The sequence below is a fragment of the Calonectris borealis genome, chromosome 1, assembly GCF_964195595.1.
Source record: "Calonectris borealis chromosome 1, bCalBor7.hap1.2, whole genome shotgun sequence".
In the NCBI taxonomy this organism is placed as follows: domain Eukaryota; kingdom Metazoa; phylum Chordata; class Aves; order Procellariiformes; family Procellariidae; genus Calonectris; species Calonectris borealis.
This window is the reverse complement of record NC_134312.1, coordinates 23,049,627-23,068,778: the sequence shown is the minus strand read 5'-3', so window position 1 is coordinate 23,068,778 and position 19,152 is coordinate 23,049,627. Positions and strand designations below refer to the sequence as shown.

The 19,152-nt window shown below is 39.3% G+C and overlaps 1 protein-coding gene across 1 annotated transcript in view; it reads left to right on the top strand.

The window, feature by feature from the left end:
• Positions 1 to 19,152, top strand: part of MAPK11 (mitogen-activated protein kinase 11) — a 34,129-nt gene that overhangs the window by 6,726 nt on the left and 8,251 nt on the right. Inside the window, exons 2-9 of the mRNA XM_075146622.1 lie at positions 7,495 to 7,624; positions 8,558 to 8,616; positions 9,754 to 9,865; positions 12,304 to 12,333; positions 12,470 to 12,517; positions 14,949 to 15,063; positions 15,185 to 15,256; positions 16,859 to 16,938. Coding sequence (XP_075002723.1) covers positions 7,495 to 7,624; positions 8,558 to 8,616; positions 9,754 to 9,865; positions 12,304 to 12,333; positions 12,470 to 12,517; positions 14,949 to 15,063; positions 15,185 to 15,256; positions 16,859 to 16,938 — 646 coding nt within the window. The remainder of the gene's footprint in view (positions 1 to 7,494; positions 7,625 to 8,557; positions 8,617 to 9,753; positions 9,866 to 12,303; positions 12,334 to 12,469; positions 12,518 to 14,948; positions 15,064 to 15,184; positions 15,257 to 16,858; positions 16,939 to 19,152) is intronic.

The following is a 19,152-nucleotide window of genomic DNA, read 5'->3' as shown; positions in this document are numbered from 1 at the left end:
GAGGGTCTCCTCCATCCCTACTTCAATATAATTGGTTATAATATGCACCTTCCTGACCACACGATGCAGCAGTGGCTAGCTAACTGCTTTCCTCTCCTGCCGTCGGTCGTGATTGTGATTGCAGTTGGCTAGGGGACACAGTCCCTGTTCCAGAGCCCTTAAAGTCTTAGGGTCTTGTTGCTTCAAAACAGCTTCCCAAGGAGCTGTTTGCAATTTCAGAACGTATTAGCTAGTTGGTACCAAAAATCCAGCATCTTAGTTCTGTGTATACAGTCAGGAAGGGACTACCTTCCCCTGCGTGACCTGGGAACAAATTGCTACCATTTAATATTTTGACCATTGTAGAGAGAAGAAACAGGAAATGTGAAGGAGAGGTGAGGGAGAAATAGGAAAAAGGACAAGAATGTAAGTGACATCTCGTCTGTTTAGGTTTATGTAATGTATTTGAAAGCACTGGTATTTTTCATGTTAAACTTTATGTCCAGATTAACCACTAGTATTCCTAGCTGTAGCTTCTAAGCCCTGCAGCCTTTTTTAATGAAATGCTGAATAGAATGCATTTGTCATTAGCAGCGTACTGTCTTAGTGGCAGCTGACAGATTTTCTTGTTTAAATACTGACATTGGGCTTATAGGCTATCTAAAATACATTATTATTTTAGTATCCATGAGTTGGTTCCACATGCCGAGGAAGCTAACAGCTTATTACTCCAACCTTCTGTCTGTTTTTCTCACAAGCATGATTTTAAATGCATCACTCCCACTGGCGTAAGCTGTACTGTCTATAACTTCACCTAGAAAAGTGTGACTGCTCCTCTGTAAAGTTATTTGAATATTTAAGTCACTGTGGAGACATAAGAGGCAGATCAGAAAATAAAAAAATAGCTTGTGGATTCAGAGACTGATACAGCATTTTTATGATCATGTTGTTACATTGAAAGAAGTCTGGTGATGTATTCACATAAACATATGGATAGCAATTATTTTATAGTATTTTTTAGTGTCTGCTTAAAAGTATGTGCATATTTTTATGTTGGCTATGGAATAATTATGTTGCATATGTAAGAGGTATTCTGTGCTTTTATATTTAGATATAGTGGTAAATTAATCTGAGATAATTAACAGTGATTGTACTAAAGCCAACACAATTGGTTCCAGTGCTCAGCATGGTGTGTTGGAATAATATCCAAGTGACGGGATGTAATTCTACAAAACAATAACCTGTCATCATCAAGCAAGGGTTTTTTTCTCTAATGAGGCGATTAACATGTTGTTTCAGAGCTGCCCATTATTCATCCTCCCACCTTTTGTCTTGCTGCCATCTCATTTTTCTTTATGGTTTCCTTCTGATGCACATATGTCATGATTTGTGTGGTTTAGTAAACAAACTCACACTCTGTGCCTTAAATCTAGCTCTTAGAGGGTGGAAATCACCAAGTTGAACTTGCATAAAGTAACAAAACATTTATAAAGAAGAAATAAATGAACCGCTTCCTGGGTTTACTTTGCTGCTTAACTTAAGCTTACTGTGGGTGGCCTTTTTCTGTTGTTCTCTTGCTGCACTGTCAATAGCTATTATGATCCATTTTCTGGTATTGGATAGGTGCTGTGTGTGCTTTTTTCAAAATTATTCTATATCTCAATAAAAAGTAGCTCTATTTACTAAAAAAAAAAAAAAAGTTGTATTTTAAAAAAGAAGAGCAAGATCCTGGAGAAGACCCAGAAGACAAAGCTCACAAACTAAACCTTGCAAAAAAATCCATGTTATTCGTGTGATGACTTTCATTCACTTACACTACATTTATGAGAAATGTAAAAAGAGTTGTCATTTGCTGCAGTTGTGAGGAACCCAGATTATATGATTGGGCACTAGAAAATGTCCCAGGGCCGGGTTCCTGTGTGTCCCCTTTTTCTATCTTACTTGCCAATGCGTGGTGCAGTAGGGGCTGCCTGCCTTGATGATTAGGTTTTCTGTGTGTTGACCCCTTTTCCGCTCCTTCCCCTCAATGCTTGCTCACATACACCCTTCTGCTGCTGTTACTTGTTTTTCCCAGGAATTCAGGACCTTACAAATTAAGGGGACATTTGTCCACAAGGAGGTTCATGTCTCCTGTAATGGAAGGAGTCAGTGGGTGCATGAAAGGGTGCTGAGGTCTGTGGATAAGAGCTCAAAGTTGTGGCTGTACTAAATATGTTGCAGAAATTCTGTGGACTTTCCATTTTGTTTTCTGGATGTTACCTTCTTTCTTACCAAAATCAGTAAAGTTCTCCACGTGTCAATCTGTGTTTTGAGCATGAATTGCATTTTTTCTTTGTTTTTTTCTCTTAACACTTACAAGTAATGGGGAATCTTCACATGTTCTGGAGGAATGTGACCCAGTGAAGGAAAGAAACTTGTTTTGTGCTGCCGTGAAAGAAATAAAAATAGAAGCCTAGAACAATATGGGGAAAACCCAGACCCGGTATCATTGTCACACGAAGCAAATTTAAGGATCTGCTTGTGTACAGCATTCTCTCCAAGTTTGGTATAGTGTGTCCAACCAGTTGTCAAACTTCTGATGATGTAGGGGTAACTGCCTCGCAAGCTGGAGCACTGAATTATACAAAATAAATTGGAAAAGAGTCTTCTCTGTATTTTTTGCACTTAACCCCAAATGAATTACTTAGAATAAGTATACCTAATTATTTGTATAGATATAATGCTTCCACAAGCATAAAATCACACTTTGCAGACAACCAAAACCTTGTTATCTGGTGATGGGGATGGAATATTGACGGACATGGGTGACCTACAGCAAATGGGGAGTTTGCTGCAGACACAAGACTGGCACCACGTACAACCAGCTTGGGTCATGCCTTCATTCTGCATCAGCTAGACCTGAGCTGGCTCCAGGAATGAAGAGAACTCACTAGACCGAACACTGCACTCAAGCTGAACTTTTTCCAGATTGTGGGTGGTACTGTGCCCGGCCAGTAAGCCCTCTCTGAGCCCAAAGCATTAGGAAGTTCAGGGACTGGCTCCAGTTCAAGGGGACCAGTTGATCCCAGGGCGAGTTCTTCCTGCACTGGATACTGGAGTTTACTAAATAGGATACGAGTTGGCTCCGTGCGTGGTTTGCTAGACTGGACTCCCGCAAGCAGCCCTCCAGCTGTTGAAGCAGATTTGATCCCGAAGGCTAAGTAGCCATAGCTGAATAGTGTGCTCCTCAGCCCAAAAGCCCTGGAGGGTCTGAGCAGGCTGCGCACATGCATGGCTTGTCTGTCCAGTATTACTGCTCTGCAACCACAGAGGATAAACTCTGTGGATACTAGGGAAATGACTAGTGACCATGTTTATAAACATCAGCTACTAAAAATCCATGCCCCGTCAAAAGTCACGAAAGTAGCATGAAGCTGTTAAAATCCTGTGCTTTCTGCCTCCTGAGTTTTTGGACTGCATTAGCTTCCTACGTTCAAACTTTTCTCTGAAACCTTAAGAACTGGGAAAATGTGCATATAAATAGAGATTTGTATTTCATCTAGTGGAACTTCAATAGAATTATTAAACGTAGGAGTTGACAACACCAAAAAGATAGGTCTAACTTAAGCAATGATTGACTAAGCAAAAGTCTCTAATCTTTGTGAAAATGATGCCATTCCCATAAGCAGAATAATGGCTTTTTATCCTTGATCTTGGAAAGGACAGACAGGAAAAAGTGTGTCATAACTGCAAAGGGTTCTGGGTCAAGAATGATCATATCTGAAAAAGCTATTGCTAAGATTGTTACAAAGTTGTTTCTTGTAAATTAAAAAAATAGTAATAATTGTGTTTCTTTTTAAATTATGATAGAAAGTCTGTCTAAAGTGGTGTTCCCATATTCTACTGGGGCATGTGAGCATACTCCTTAACGATGGTATCAGAAATACTCATTGTCAATATGCAGTTAAAAAATCACTTATTTTCACTGCCTACAACAAATGAAATGCTAACAGTAAAGAATAGATAAGAGGTAGGAGACAATATCCCTTTGCAAGTACCAAAGTTTACCTCCGTTGTACTATTCTGTCCAGCTACAGGAGGTAACACCATAATCAGAGTTAAGACACCTCAGAATTAGTAGTTTCAACTCAGGAAACAGTAGCTGAACCATTGGAAGGATGATTCGTTTCCAGGGGTAAGTAAGTATGAACGAGGTACAACAGGTGGTTGGCCAAAGCTGAAGTCTGTAGAAAATAACCTTGCAAAAGAAAAAGGTGCTGTAAGTTGCTGGCAGTTGTTTGTGAGGCGATGCAAACACCAAGAGACTGGCGAGAAGCCCCCCCAGTCTCGATGCAGAAGTGGGGAGGGTGTGAGTTGGGTGTCGTGCAGGGTAAGGGAAGGTGAGGGCCTCAAACCCTTTTCTTCCCCGTTAAATCAAACCAGTTAACAGCATGGGTTGTTGTCTTTTTTTTTTAAGAAGCTGGTTTGAAGGCTTTCAGTCGGGCTGGTTACAGGCCCCAAGGAAGGTTTTGCAGGTGCCAAGCACAGGTGGGCCCATATTTTCGCCATGACTGGGACGAGAGGTGTCCTGTCCAGGGACTACTCTGAAAGCTGAACGTTCTTGGGGAAATCATACAGAAAGGGAAGCAGCTCATCCTGCCGCCGAACAGTTTACTCAGGGGATGATGAGGGATTCAGGGGACAACCCAGATTGCAGCTATGATGAGATGTAATAGCAAGGGGGGGAGACCGAGTCCAAAATAAGAGGGGAGGAATGCAGGCAGTGGCCTGCCCCTTGCAATCACAGAGGCAGTAGCAGAGATCACAGATGCAGGTCATCCTTGAATCTGACAAACAAGAGAGTTCAAACAACGTGAAATCTATATTTTTGAATACTTCATTGTTAATAACTTGAATTATGATGATGGTAAACCAGGCAAGGAAAGAGCCTGAAGGCATTGGCTGTGATTATCATTTGGTAAAGTTTCTTGACTGCGGAGGAACTCATTTGAATCAAGTCAGTCCCTGGCTTGTGCAGCTTCAGTTCATGATTTCCCATTGGAGGTCCCAGGACTCAAGTTGCCATTTGTTTTCTCTTTCTTTTTTTTTTTTTCGCTCCTTATGTGCTTCCACCCTGGGTCTAAAAAGCTGCTGTCATAAGAATTACTGACGCTAAAAAAATAGTGCTTTGTACCATCTGAAAGCTTTGCAGCCTTGAGTCATATGGAGGGTAAAACGCAATCCATCTTAAGGAGCAGTGGTTCTTAAACCACTGAAACCCACATTTGACCTTAGAATTGGGAGGAGAGGGATGTTTATCATGATAACAGGATTTAAAACCTAATTCCTCCTAGCCTTGTATAATGTACATGGTATTTCACAAACCGGTACAAGCATGAGTGGGAAGGCTTGTGAATTACCAGAAGAGCTGAGATGTTAAGCACAGACTCCTGGTTTGGGTAATGTTATTTATTTATCTGGATAAACATTACTTTTTCCACTGGAAAAAAGTTGGAAAGGATATAGAGAGACTTGCTGATGTTCTCCAGTGGCTTTGTTGGCCAGGATTACACACAGGGCAATTATATCTAATCTTTGTTACATTAACAGCTAAGCATTGGCTTCCTTTTTATTTCTTCAGATCTACTTGTGCAACCTTCATGTTGTCCCTGTGGCCAGTCACGCGGAAATTAAGATATCTCTGTTGTCAGTTCTTCTCACACCATTCATTCCTTGAGCTGCTCCACGCATTTGAGCAACACAGCGTCCTCATAGCCTGAATAACTGTGTCCCTAGCCTACTGTCGAACAAGTATCCCTGTCGTATCCCTTCCACCCACTCCTCAGAGTGATACCAGTCTTCTCCTTCCTCCTATGCTTGCTTTCTTCTGCTCAGGGAATGCCCTTCCTGAGGTGCTGAGCAAAGCCGCAACCCTGTACACCTTTAAAACTTCCCTGAAGATCCACTTCAGTGATGCTTGCAAGAAACTAGCTAAGTAATCTGCTTATCTATTTCATTTATCTCATGAGTGACTCACTCCTTCCATGGTGCCTGCAAGAAACTTGCTGATTAAATCTACTTCCTCTTACTCTGTTTTTATCAAATAAAAATGTTGCTGGGTTGTGCCCTGCATTGGCCTTGATGGAGATTGGGTGAATTCTAGGATAACTGGATCACGATCGCCTTTCAGATGCCACTCTCTTCTTCCTGCTCAGTTGTTGCTTGTATCCTTTGTTGCTCCTCATTAGAAACACCACCTTGTCCTCCAGCTGCCTGCAAATGAAGAGGCTTGGCTCTTCACTTGGCTCTTCGTGACTTTAGCAGAGCACCAAATGTGAGTAGCAGTCCACCTGCTCGGAGCTGATCATAGGCTCAGTGTATTAGTTTGGGAGCTGCTCCAGGTGCCATCAATGGTTTTTTGTCTCTAGCAGGTGTCTCCTGCTAATAGCATTTGGTGTGACTGTTGACTGTTGTCATCCTACTCCGTGCATTTTTCATGTCATCTAATTTTTGTGTTTGTTACTCAAAAAAAGTTCTGTAAGATAAATGTGAGTGAAGGTTCTCGGCTTGCTAATGCTCTCTAGCAAGTGTAGATAGTGTTATGCACACTTCAAACAGAGAATTTCAAGGTATTTTAATTGAACACAATTTTAACTTAATGAATAAGAGTAACAATTTAAATAAATTTTTATTCTTCAGAAGAGAAGGTAGCAAATTGGATTTTTTTATGATTGTACTGTGTAGTGTCATGAAGTAATACATACAGGGATCATTTTTATTCCTGTGCTACAAAACAGGCAGCATTTGTTTGTGGCTTGTTGTGCTTGTCGTGTCTTTCTAATGCACAAAAACCAGTGGGTCTCCCTTTTGTGCAAATGGCGACGTGTGAGTTTAGTGTCCTCTTCAGCGGGGCGTCTCCATCTGTACGAAGTTAAGCAGGTGCTGTGTGTCAGCAGGGTCTGTGGGATGGAGCATAAGACGTATACCCGTTGTTCACTTGTTACCAGCATTTCCCGAGGAAACGGTATGGCCTTGGCTATGTCAACATCCTAATTTGATACCAGGTTTGTGGCATTATCGTCTAACAAGCTAATGGTCACATAGGTAATTAATATTGCTAGAGACAATGACAGCGTTCTTCTAATTAGTAAAGACTCCAGTTTGTTCAGTAAGAGCCAGAGTTTGAATCCCCATATTCCCGACGAGCCTTGCCTTGGAGCTGGAGGCTGGAGCTGCACTAACGGACCTAATTCTCTGGTTACTTTTCCTGCCGTATGGGGAAGGGTTACCTGGGGATGAGTCCTGAATATTATCATAAGCGTTAGTAATTTGCTAGATGGAAACAAGGGGACTGTCTTTGAACACTCAGAGTTGCTGCTGACTAGCTCCCCCCGTTGCAGTCCCTGAGTAGAAGGTGAAAGAGGGCAAAGGAAGGAGTAAGAGCCCCCAAGAGAATACAGGTTTCTCCAGTGAACTGGCTGAGAGCTTTGAAGTAGAACGTGCCATCAATGTGGACTTTTTCTTTTCCTCTTCTAGTTCAGCTTATGATACCAAAACAAGACAGAAGGTGGCAGTAAAAAAGCTTTCAAGACCTTTTCAATCACTTATTCATGCGAGGAGGACCTACCGAGAGCTTAGGTTGCTTAAGCACATGAAGCATGAGAACGTAAGTGGAGAGTGATTTCTTTCCCTTCGGATTTTTATGACAAAAGTTTGCAATATAGGCTTAATTTCAGTTAGCTACAATCTTTTTCAAAAAGTATATGCAACTCTAGCTACCTAAGATACCTCGACCTAGCCATCTTACATGTAGTGAAGTCACTGGATTTCAAAGTAGATACTTTCAGTAAAAGGCTGCCTTTTTATTGAAAAATGATCTAATTTCATCTTGAAGATGAAATCCAAAACAAGTGGTCTTACTCTTCTCTAACTAAAGTAATAAGAATGTTCTGTTCACTACTGTTGGAAACATCAGTCCAGGAAAAAAAATACCTCAGACATGCTTTTGTTAAATTTGGATTCTGTTGAGAAATTAAGGGCAGATATTCTTATTCAAATTAACAACAGTGTAATATCTAGATGAAAGACAGTAGAACTTCAGGCCCCAAATAATTGAGTACTGTTCTAAGTTTTTGTGGCAAACAGTTGATTTCAGTGGGAGTATCCACCTGCTTAAAAGTAACTTGAGGAATTGAAGTCTGCATAAAATATAGTGGATGGAAAAGTATCCTGGAGAAAGGATGCTAAAAAAGTTAAACAACAACAGAACAAGATAACCCATGAAATTGTGCATAATCTTAAGTACAACAAGTGTATAAGCCATGTGTCACCTTTTCTGTAATGAGACGTTACTTTTCCTGCCTTTCTTTCTGATTGTCTAAATCTTGTTGTAATTACTTTTTGTAATTAATATAATTTTCTGTTGGTCATGGAGATAGCTGAGCAGTATAGACCACCTATTGTGCCAGCTATACTAAGTTTTCAGGATGATCATATGTCATATTTTTATAAGTTTCATCCCAAAAATGCACTGTCAATACTAATTACATGTTGCTTTACGGATTTCTAAAAATAAAATGTCGATTCCCTCATCTTTCAGGTTATAGGATTGCTAGATGTTTTTACACCTGCAACATCAATAGAAAATTTTAATGAAGTGTAAGTAAAATTTTAAAATCATTCTGACTAGTTAGTAAGTAAGTAAGTACCACTCCAGTTTTAAAAAGGAAGCACATACTTTTCTAATAGACTTGCAGCCACAGTTGGCTTTGTGTGAAGAACCCCAATAAATCTTTCTGCAACTTTTCCACAAACGAGGAGGCAGGAGGATGGGCCTCATTTTTGTACTTTTTTGAATGATAATTAATAAGATTATAGGTATGTGGTAAATGATTTGATGCTGCATAAATGCCAGTAAACTTAAAACTTTTTCAGTTCGATTATGTGTTAGCTGTAGATTATTTTTTCACAGCTAGATGGGATAGTTCAGGAATGCAGGCAAGTATTCTGTTGGTTAACCGAGACAAGGTAAATTTAGGCTAGATTCCTGGCTAACCTAGGACTAGGTGTATTTTGGTATTACTTGAACATACGATTTATGCTGAGTTCCTCTTGATTTACATCGTGTATAAGCACTTAGGTAAACAATTTAGCAGAAGAAATAGTAATTAATATATTTTTGTCTCCATGGAAATTAGTGGCCAAACCCCTTTGACTCTGGGGCAAAATGACACAAATGAGAACTGGGTATGATAGATGCATACTTTTGTCCCAGCACCGTTTTTGGAAAAGAATCAATGTTTCTGCAAAATTTGTCAAAAAATAAAACTTCCAGTGGGGGTGGGGAGGAAAGTTACACAAAACACTCTTATTTCAACCAATCCCCTGTTAATCTCCATCATCAGATATTCCAGGGCCTTGCAGCTACTGTAGTTTCGGTGCCTCAGGCTCCCACTTTGATGTTGGGTGAGGCTTGCTATTCATCTCAAAATACAATGCGTTCTCCCCTCACTGAACTGCTGTAGTGTGTCATGGAGAAAAGAGACATAAAAGCTTTTAATGTACCGTAAGGATTTTTCTTTTCTATGATATTAAATCTCATAGCTGTGATTCCATTATTAAAGCTCATAGCTGATTTAAAGGGCATAAACTGTGTGTTAGTAGAAAATGGAAAAGGAACCTACATGGGAGAGTATAGTTACTCTTTAAATGTGCTGCTATTAGAAGGATTTACATTCTGCCATTCTTAAATGAGGTGTGTTTCTTTGTTTTCTTCTTTCTGTTTTATTTTCACAGGTATCTTGTGACAAATCTAATGGGTGCTGACCTGAATAACATTGTGAAGTGCCAGAAGTTAACAGATGACCATATACAGTTTCTCATCTATCAGTTACTTCGAGGTCTTAAGGTACTGGCTGAATGCAGGAGTTTTAGAGTCAGCAACCGAATTGTTGTAGTAAGGACTGGTTTATTAAGTACTGGACAGTACTTAAACACTGTTTTTTTTATGTCTTAAGAGTGCGCAGATAGCAGCAATCATTTCAGAAATTATCAAATCATTTTTCTAACCAGAAATAAAACCCCAAGCCTACCAATGTTTACATGCGCAATACATGTGAATACTTCCTTTGAACATTAACTTTAGATCAGTGTCTATTTAAGTTATTATTGAAGGAGAATCACTTCTCCTTCAATGTGTATGTTTTAGACACTTCACCTGTCACAAGAAGGTAGTGAAAAAACTTCTGAAGAATGCAAAATTGATCAAGAACAATATGGCAAGTAACTCCCATTCGTGCTTTGAAAGACATGAGCCAGTTTGAAAAACTACAGCCCTGATTTTTGTAGAGCGCGTCACATGGGTGAAAAGATAACCAAGTTAATTGGGTTCTTTGGGAAATGTCGGAAGTAGAAGTTTATCCTAGCAATGTACGATGTTGCACACAATCACCTAGGATTTACTCTGCCTGTAAAGTCATTGTTTCCTTTAATCGTATCAGTTAAAATTTAGATAACACAGGCAATTGGCAATGAAACTGTAGCCAAATTTTCTTCTGAAAGAATCAAAATATGTATCATTTTGCTGACATTAAACATATAAGTGTCTATAAACAGGAGAAGATGTAGAAAATGCTTCCCATTACTAGGTGATAAGCATTTTCTCAGACCAGTGTTGATTTTCGGAGGTATAAGCAAAAAGAAAAGAGAGGGGTCAGCTGCTTTGGTAGCTAACTTAACAGTTATTGATGTTTTAGACATGGAAAATAACTGTATGTCTGAAAGCAAGCTGTGGTAAATACTGGCTCTGAAATATACTTATTATATGATTTTCAGCAAGTCACCTTGTGCCTGAGATGGTAATTCTTGCATGCAGGTTCTGTCAATTTAAGTGCAGATTTTAGTGAATAAAAATTGCAGAACTGAGCCCTTAATTGCTTTGTCTCATTTACTTAAGTTAATAGCTTAATTAGGAAGATGGATTCTGGAGTTAATTATCCAGTTTGCGGTTTTGAATATAAGGCTATATTGTGTCAGAGCTAAATAATAGTAAGAGTTGTGCTCTAAAGTGCGTATTAATTTCAGAAAGGCACTCAGGTGCATTTCTGGCTCTGTTTCGAAGGGGAGGGGTTGCTGGTGGCTTGTCTCTTCTGGAATTGAAATTCTCATGTCTCATTAGTCGAAGAACATTTGATCACATGTAACTCCTCGCTTACATCTATGCTGGAGTCATTACAGCGTGTATTCGCATACCTGAGCCAGCGTCAGGCTCGCGGGCAGGTGTGTTCGGCAGCGGGAGCGCAGGCTTCGCGCCCCGCAGAAGCTGCCCCAGCAGGCGAAGCGTTAGCGTGGAGCCCTTGGCAGGCTCCGGAGCTGGCTGTAGAGGACTGCTGGGTGGCACCGAGAGGAGCTGTTGCCGTTGTCTCAGCAGAGCAGGGACACAGCTCCTTCTGTCGCAAGGGGTGGTTTGGGTTCCGCTTCATTCAGCTGCTCGCAGCTGTTGCGAGGAGCGCTCAGGGGTGGCCCTGCCCTTCTGATAAACAGTGCGTAGGTCTGGAACACGAAGAACGCCCTTGTGTTTTCTTTGGGTTTTCCCAGTTGATATACAGGTTTTGCGTGTAATCTCTGCTCCTAAAAAAGAAGGTGAATTCACCTCTAAAGAATAGAAGAGAAGGTTTTCAAGGTTTTGCTGATCCTGGTCAGTAAGATCATAGATAAATTGGCTGTTAATCCTAACAAGTGAACGACAGGCAATTACAGAGTAAGCTTTTCTCAGTCTTTGAGTTTTAATGTTTTATGTAAAATAGCAGAGACACTAAATAGCTACTGAAATACTGCTTTGGGCCCCTGCTTTGAAAGTGGACCTGGAGTATGTAATGCTGTGGCTCAGGTGGGTACTTTGGTCACTAACCTGCCCCAGGGTGCGAGTTCAGCGTTCACAGTATGGGGAGGTGACTTACAGCATCTAGAGACAGCCATGCTGCTCCCTAGGCCACTGACTTCGCTGAGCCACTAGCTGATCAACGTGGACATCCAGATAAGACTGGAACAAATTCCAAATTGGTAAGAAACTTTCAACAGAAGAATCACTGCAAGTGCTATCTTTTATGATAGAATCTAGTCTTCATGGTTACCCTTCGTGAAATATCCAGCTCTGGATAAGACAAAACAAGGAGGTTTTGAAGTTCGTCGTAACTCTGTTTGATCTAAAAATGTACTGTGATATAAGTCTTTTCTGTATATAAAACAATCAGCCTCAGAAGCAAAAAGATAAGACAAGTGACTTATACCGTTCTTCACCTCTAACTTCAAATCTTACTTTTTTTTGTTTCCCTTTTTCTTTCACAGTATATTCACTCAGCTGGAATCATCCACCGGGTGAGTTCACTCATTGCGATAATAAAAATGAATGGAGTGTGTCCATCTGTGCATCGAATGTGTTACTAAGACATAGTTATGATATACTTTAAAAGGTTAAAATTGTACTTGACTAACTCTCTCTGTTCTGCTACAGGACCTGAAGCCCAGTAACCTAGCCGTAAATGAAGACTGTGAATTGAGGGTAGGTATCATGCTGTTGTAATGAAGAATGTTGTAAAAGCTCTCAAGATGACAGTTTTCTGAGAAAACATTAGCTACCGTTTTTATTTCTGATTCCCTTAACTTCAGCTGTTTGCTACTGTTGCTCCCCTGGCATAGAAAACCCATTTCTATGAACAAGTGTTTTCTCCCGAATGTTAATTTAGTATGAACACAAGTATCTTTGCAAAATGTTCATCCCTAGTTCCTCACAGATGGTACATAGGCTAATAATTTGGCCCACGGGTGAGTACTTAAGTGAGTGTATCTTGAAGGTTTGACCTGTGATATGTATCTGCATCTACCATGTTTTGATGAAGCCTTGTAACAACTTTCATTTTTATATCTATAGAATATACCACCTAAATTAAATAATGATATGAAAAAAGATACCAGTATTACCAGTTACGTTGCCAGTTACAGGCAGTAAAAAAAAAAAAACCACAAACCCCAACCAAAAAGAACCCTGTAATCCACATTTCTCAAATGCTATTTTAATGTACACATCTATATAAATACATATCTTTGTGTATCTGTGTGATACGATATTACATAATAAGCATGAGACTCTGGAGAAGGAAGAGATGTCTTCCAGCTTTCTAAGCCTTTAAGCCTGAGAATGAGAAGTTTAGCATTTCCCCGTGACAGCCAGAGACATCTTTCTCCCTGTGACCGAGACTCTGATGTAATCACTTTATTCCAGCTGCGAGGGATTTAAGAAAAGATTCCAGATACTACAAGATCAGCAAAAAATCACAATAGTGAATAAGAGCAGTGCAGTTAGGTTCTCGCACTGATCTGGATCTGTGGTGAGAAACTGTAGTTCCTGTTTGGTTTAGTGGCACTTGCAGATGCTCAGCAAGTTTCATGATTATCCCTTTAATGTCTTCATGCATGTATGTTCAGCATCTGTGAAATTTTATGAGTCATCTGGGTCTCATCATGCACTCCTAAAACGTGTGCTGTATTTTTGTACTGTAAGTAAAGGAGACTTTTAATCTTTTTTTTCTATTATTATGGTATCTGTGCACCTCCCTGCCTAGCATTTGTTATACTGCTCTTTGCTTTGTTTAAATTTATAGCTTTACTTCCTCTGATACCAAATTATTTTCTAATAGAACAAACTAGTGGATATTTCCAGGTACAAACAAAAAGGAAACAGAAGCAAAAAGAAGGAAAGCGTGTGTGTACACATTTGATAGAAGGGATCAGCTATTAAAGAAAAATATTGCCGAAACCCGTATAAGAATAAGGGCATAGTGTTCAAGTTTCACGCCATTATTCATGCCTTGTTTGCCTCATGCTTTTATTTTTGCTTATTTAAGAAATAAATAATGCTTTTAAAGTATATTAGAAGTAAAGATGTTAATGTGTTATTTATATCTTAATATTTTTCTTCAGGCTTTTTGTATCTTTAAATTGGATTATAAGCGAGGAATTTTGAATGGTACTCTTGAAGTTTTCTTTCTCTCAATGAAAAGGATTAGCCATCAGCTTAATAAATAATCCTGGATCTCATCACAGGAGGTTGCCACTGATCTTAGTTCACGCTTCTATTTGAAGAGATGCTAACTAGCTCAGATGACTGACTTAACGAACAGCACTGAGGCTCAGATGGTACCCTTTCACAACAGTCTCTCCTAGAGTTAGGGATACCTTTTAGCTCCGTAATTAGTGGGACATAGACTAATCAAAAAATAGAAAGCAAAGAAACAAGCAGGAAAAATTTAATTTAAATAGCTTCCCGTCAATGTAAACTTAGCAAGGGAGAGCATATGGAGGGGAACATTTTGCTATCCAAGCCTACGAGTAATGTGAGTACCTAAACAGTGCTCCTTTGTTGTTTCGGCGGGGGAGTCCTACCAAAAACAGATGGTATATATTTAAATCTACCTTGTTACGCGGGATATATGTTTCTCTCCTAGTGGCATTGGAATGATGCTTGATTTGGGAAATGCTTAGATAGACATGAGAGGGAAACAACAGAAATTCTGCAGATTTACGATCAGCTCGTGTGGTCTTTAAATGTTTAAATGGCCAGTGGCACTTGCCGTTGGCATTTTACAGAAACATTCCCAGTTGATAGTGTTTCATTTTGCATAGCAACAGTGCTTATTTTTAGCAAACAAATGTCAGTGGAAAATCGAACGTGAGGCAAAATGTAAAGTTTGCCTTAAAGGACAAAGGGCCAGGCTCATCGCAGTGCAAGCATCTTTACGCAGACCCGTAGGCTGCAGGGATACAGCAGGGAGAGCAGACGAGCTCGTCCGCAGAGTGCTGCTGGTTTACTTCACGATAGTGAGGGACTATGGATAAACTCAGAAATGAGTAATGGGGAAAATCAATATCTATAACAAAAGTGAAAAGGGATTTTTTTAAGTTACTATTTATTTTATTTTATTTTTATTCTGTAGATTTTAGACTTTGGTTTAGCTCGACAAACTGATGATGAAATGACCGGGTATGTTGCAACAAGATGGTACAGAGCTCCAGAAATTATGTTAAACTGGATGCACTACAATCAAACAGGTAAACTGTGAAGACTTGCATTTTGCTACAGCTGGATATAGTGATAGTTTTAATCCAAGAGGCAACTCTGTTTAAGGATCTCTTCGACTCATCGTACACATTTCTCTCCATTTTTTGGCAGTTGACATCTGGTCAGTTGGGTGCATCATGGCAGAGCTACTGAAAGGGAAGGCCCTATTTCCAGGAAATGATTGTATCCTTGACATAAAACATAAAATGCAGCTATAAAAATACTCTCCAATTCTTCCTTTTTTTCTAATGACTTCAGTGTTTCCATGGGAATGTTTTTGAGGTAACAAACTTATAAAATAGTAAAAAATTTTTGCTAATCTTTCAGTTCAGCGTGTATGACAGCTGAATATGAGACCCACTGGTAGGAAAAAAAACAGTAACAGATGTTCCTAAACAACAATAAGTTACATTTATTCTTTGTTGTGTATCTGTATTTAAATAATAACCTAGTTAGAACAGACCAGATTTCTTCCATGTGTGTATCTTACTGAAATAACATACGTTAAAACTGAAGCTGAATAAAGGCTAATATAATTTTTAAAAATAGAACTGCTTTTAGGCTGGAAGTTCCTAAAATGCAAACAGATTAGCTTTTAAATAGTAAGTGAATTAATAGGCATATTGTGTCCTGTTATAAAAAAAGCCAGCAGTTCCAGAAATGCCACAGGAGCAACAAAACCCCCTCTTTTCTTCAGTGCTGTGCTGTGGTCCCTGCTGGAGCGTCAGGGATTTCCATCGGCGTTTCCTGCGCTGGCAGGAGAAAAAAAAGAGCCGTTGCTGAGGAGAGCAGTAAAATAATAAAAGAAAACTGAAGAAAAACAGATAATGAGGAATGAGGAAACAACTGCATCAGAGGAGGAAAGCTTTTAAGACAAACAAAGACTTAACAAAGACACATTATTCTGTACTGAATATTGACATTTCTCGCTACTCTGAAACCCCTCAAAAAGCAAACGCGTCTGCCAAAACTAAGCCGTTGCCAGGTGCAAAACAACATGACATTAGAATTGCCTGAAAAACTATTAGAGAGCTGAGAGACGAAGTCCCCCCGCTGACCTTTCTGTTGTGCTCAGCATCATTAGGCCCTGTTGTAACCACGGGCATTGTCCAGATGTTCATCATCTGGATGATGACTGTGCATCAGACTGTTTGATTACATGACGTGGTATTTGGAAAAATCAATACATCTAGTTTTCAAGAAATAAGTTATTTTTTGCTGTTAAAAAATATTGTCTACAATTATATGATTACATCAATTTAAATAAAGCTGTAAATCAACCTTCAGTCTCTAGGGAAAATGTAATATACTTTACAGATCATATATGACAATGAAAAATGAACATTTTCAAAGTTTTTAATCTTGAGACTGGTATAAAACAGATTTTTAAAGCTACCAAATGAGAATTTTCCACTTACCAGCCCTCTGATTAATAATCTAGCCCTATGTGCTGTATAGTATTAGACTGTTCTTCAGAAATCCCTCAGATCACTGAAACATAAATGTGCTATTAAAATTAAGCTTAAGAATTTGTTAAATTGGGAACTAGGGCATACTGCATGCCCCTTTCTCACATACAGGCACACCTGACAGATTCATACAGTACAATAGAGAATTTGATACTCCAAGACTAGGCTTAAGCAGGTATGAATTGGCATCCTTCCATGGACTACGCTGAATTGCCTTGCTGAATAGTTTTAAACATCTTAACTATCTGCATGAAAGCTCATTAATTGTTTAAACCCAGAAGGACCGTGTGCTGTTTATTTCCCTGAAATAATGCAGATATCGATCAACTAAAGAGAATAATGGAAGTTGTGGGCACACCCAGTTCTGAACTTCTGAAGAAGATATCATCAGAACATGTGAGTTCGCAGCTTCATTCGGTTAACTGACTTTCTATCATTCTTTTCTCTAATTGGCATCATATGTCACTGGTTGTGTTACACAGATACTCTGATTTGGACATGAGCAAACACTTTAAAATTATCTCTATTTTTTGCTGCTGGAATGCCACCATTCAAGAAATATTCTTTTTAGAGGTATCCAAATGCCTTGACTGTCAGCTGGATTAATTTTGATACTTGTTCTCATGTACTCAGCTTTTGAAAGGAGTTTTGCAATTGGTCCTGATGATCTTTTATTTTGCTGCTATACTTATAGTAAAAAAACTCAAACTGATGCTCAGCTCAGAGCATTATATTGTTGTTATTAAATCTGATGTCTCTGTAATTTTTATGCTTTCTGTTGTTGTAAGGAATCCATACAGAGATATCAGAATCAAATAATGTGTGTTCTGCATGAGTGTTCTTATTTGGATCCCTAATTTGAAATTCATATTTATTCATCTCTCTGAATGCTTGTGTGAGGTCCGCTTTCATGATAATATCTATAGCTAACGGTGTGAATTTTAACTCTCCATATGACTTCTTTAAAATAGTAATCTAGTGAATGAATAATTTTGTTTCTCTGCTAAAGCTACACTTAAAGGATTCGCTTTAAGCAACAACCGTGGATATCCAGCTGAGGAATGAGATGTGGCATTGATTGATAAAGGCAGGTGATGGGCACAGTGTAAAAATTCAGATAAACAACAGCATGCAGATACCTCCTGAGCTGAAGCTGTTTTCTTAAACCTTTCCTGTATACACCTCAGACTAATACTAATGGCTATTTTTCAGCTTGTGTGTATATTGATGGGTTTTCTTGAACTTACTAATGAATCCAGTAGTGGGTTAAGTAAGCAGGAGCAGTAGGAGAGCCAGAGCAACACTGTTTCTGGAAGGTCCCAGCATAACGAAACCTCATCAGCACAGCCCCAGAGTTTGTGGGTACCCAGCACCGGGGAATGGCCGGGGCAGGAGCAGCAGGATCCATCCGTGTGCCAGGGACTGGATCAACCAGCAAATCTCAGACTGTGCTGTTCTAAGCATAGGGCCTTGTATAGCCTCGTAGGTCCTTGTATAGCCTTTATGTGTTATTGAGATCCTATGTTTTTTACAGTAACGTGTTCAGAGTAGTGTACACAAATGTGTGATTTACCCACAACTAGTCAGTTTGTGAGCTTTTTGATTACGAGATTAAGCACCTTAAATATTTACTAGACATAGCATCTGCTTTTGTCTTTAATTTCTTGTGTTTCAGAGCATACCTCAATGAGCTACAGGAATCCTGAAACTGTTTTACTGGGGCTAATTATACCTTCAGAGCATAAGGAGAACACAAAAAACAAGTTAATGAATGCTAGGTCACCTCTGGGTTGCTGCTGCCTGGTTAGAGGAGCAATGTCAAAGGAGATGCGTACCTTGCTTGGAGGTACTTGCCTCTTGCAAGGGGGTGTCTATTCTGTTCCTTCATTCTAGTTCTTCTTTACCTTCTACTTTGGCCTTATTGTTTAGATATTTCTTAATGCAGCTTGCAGTCCCAGACAATTTTTTCCTTTGTCTAACAGCAAGATCAGAGGTTTTCTGAAATGGCAAGCCTATTTCCAGTTATAAGTAGAGGATTAAAGAATTGGAAACTAAAAGATCAACCTCATGGGATGTTCCAGCACAAGTTACTGAGCTGTTTTGTCAGTCTTTCATGTTAATATGGGTTTAAATGGAGATTGCATTTCATTATTTTCAGAATAATTCAAATGTCTGGATTATATTGGTTGGGTTTCTGTTTCTGTGGTGAATATATAAGCAGAGGGGACAGGTTGGTAAGTATACTTTGATAGGTCTGTGTTGTTTTCAAAGGACTTCTGGGCAAGGTTGGAGATAATTTTGACCATGTTCAGTCATGTTTGGATTAGTGATGTTAATTGATGTCCATACAGAAACAAGTAATCCACAAATCCACAGATGTTTGTCATAAGATAAATTTACCTCGTTTCTACTGTAGTCGGTAGCTTCCATGCAAGAATGTGTGACAGCTCTCTTTTGCTCTGCTGTTCATACATATGTATCAACTAATGCCCTGGAAGACTTAACTCTGATAGGAGTTGCACACCCTGACCTTCTAGCAGGTGTTTGCTGCAGTTATAAACTTTAGGGACATAAAATAGGTGGAATGAAGCCTGTGTTTGACTAGTCTTT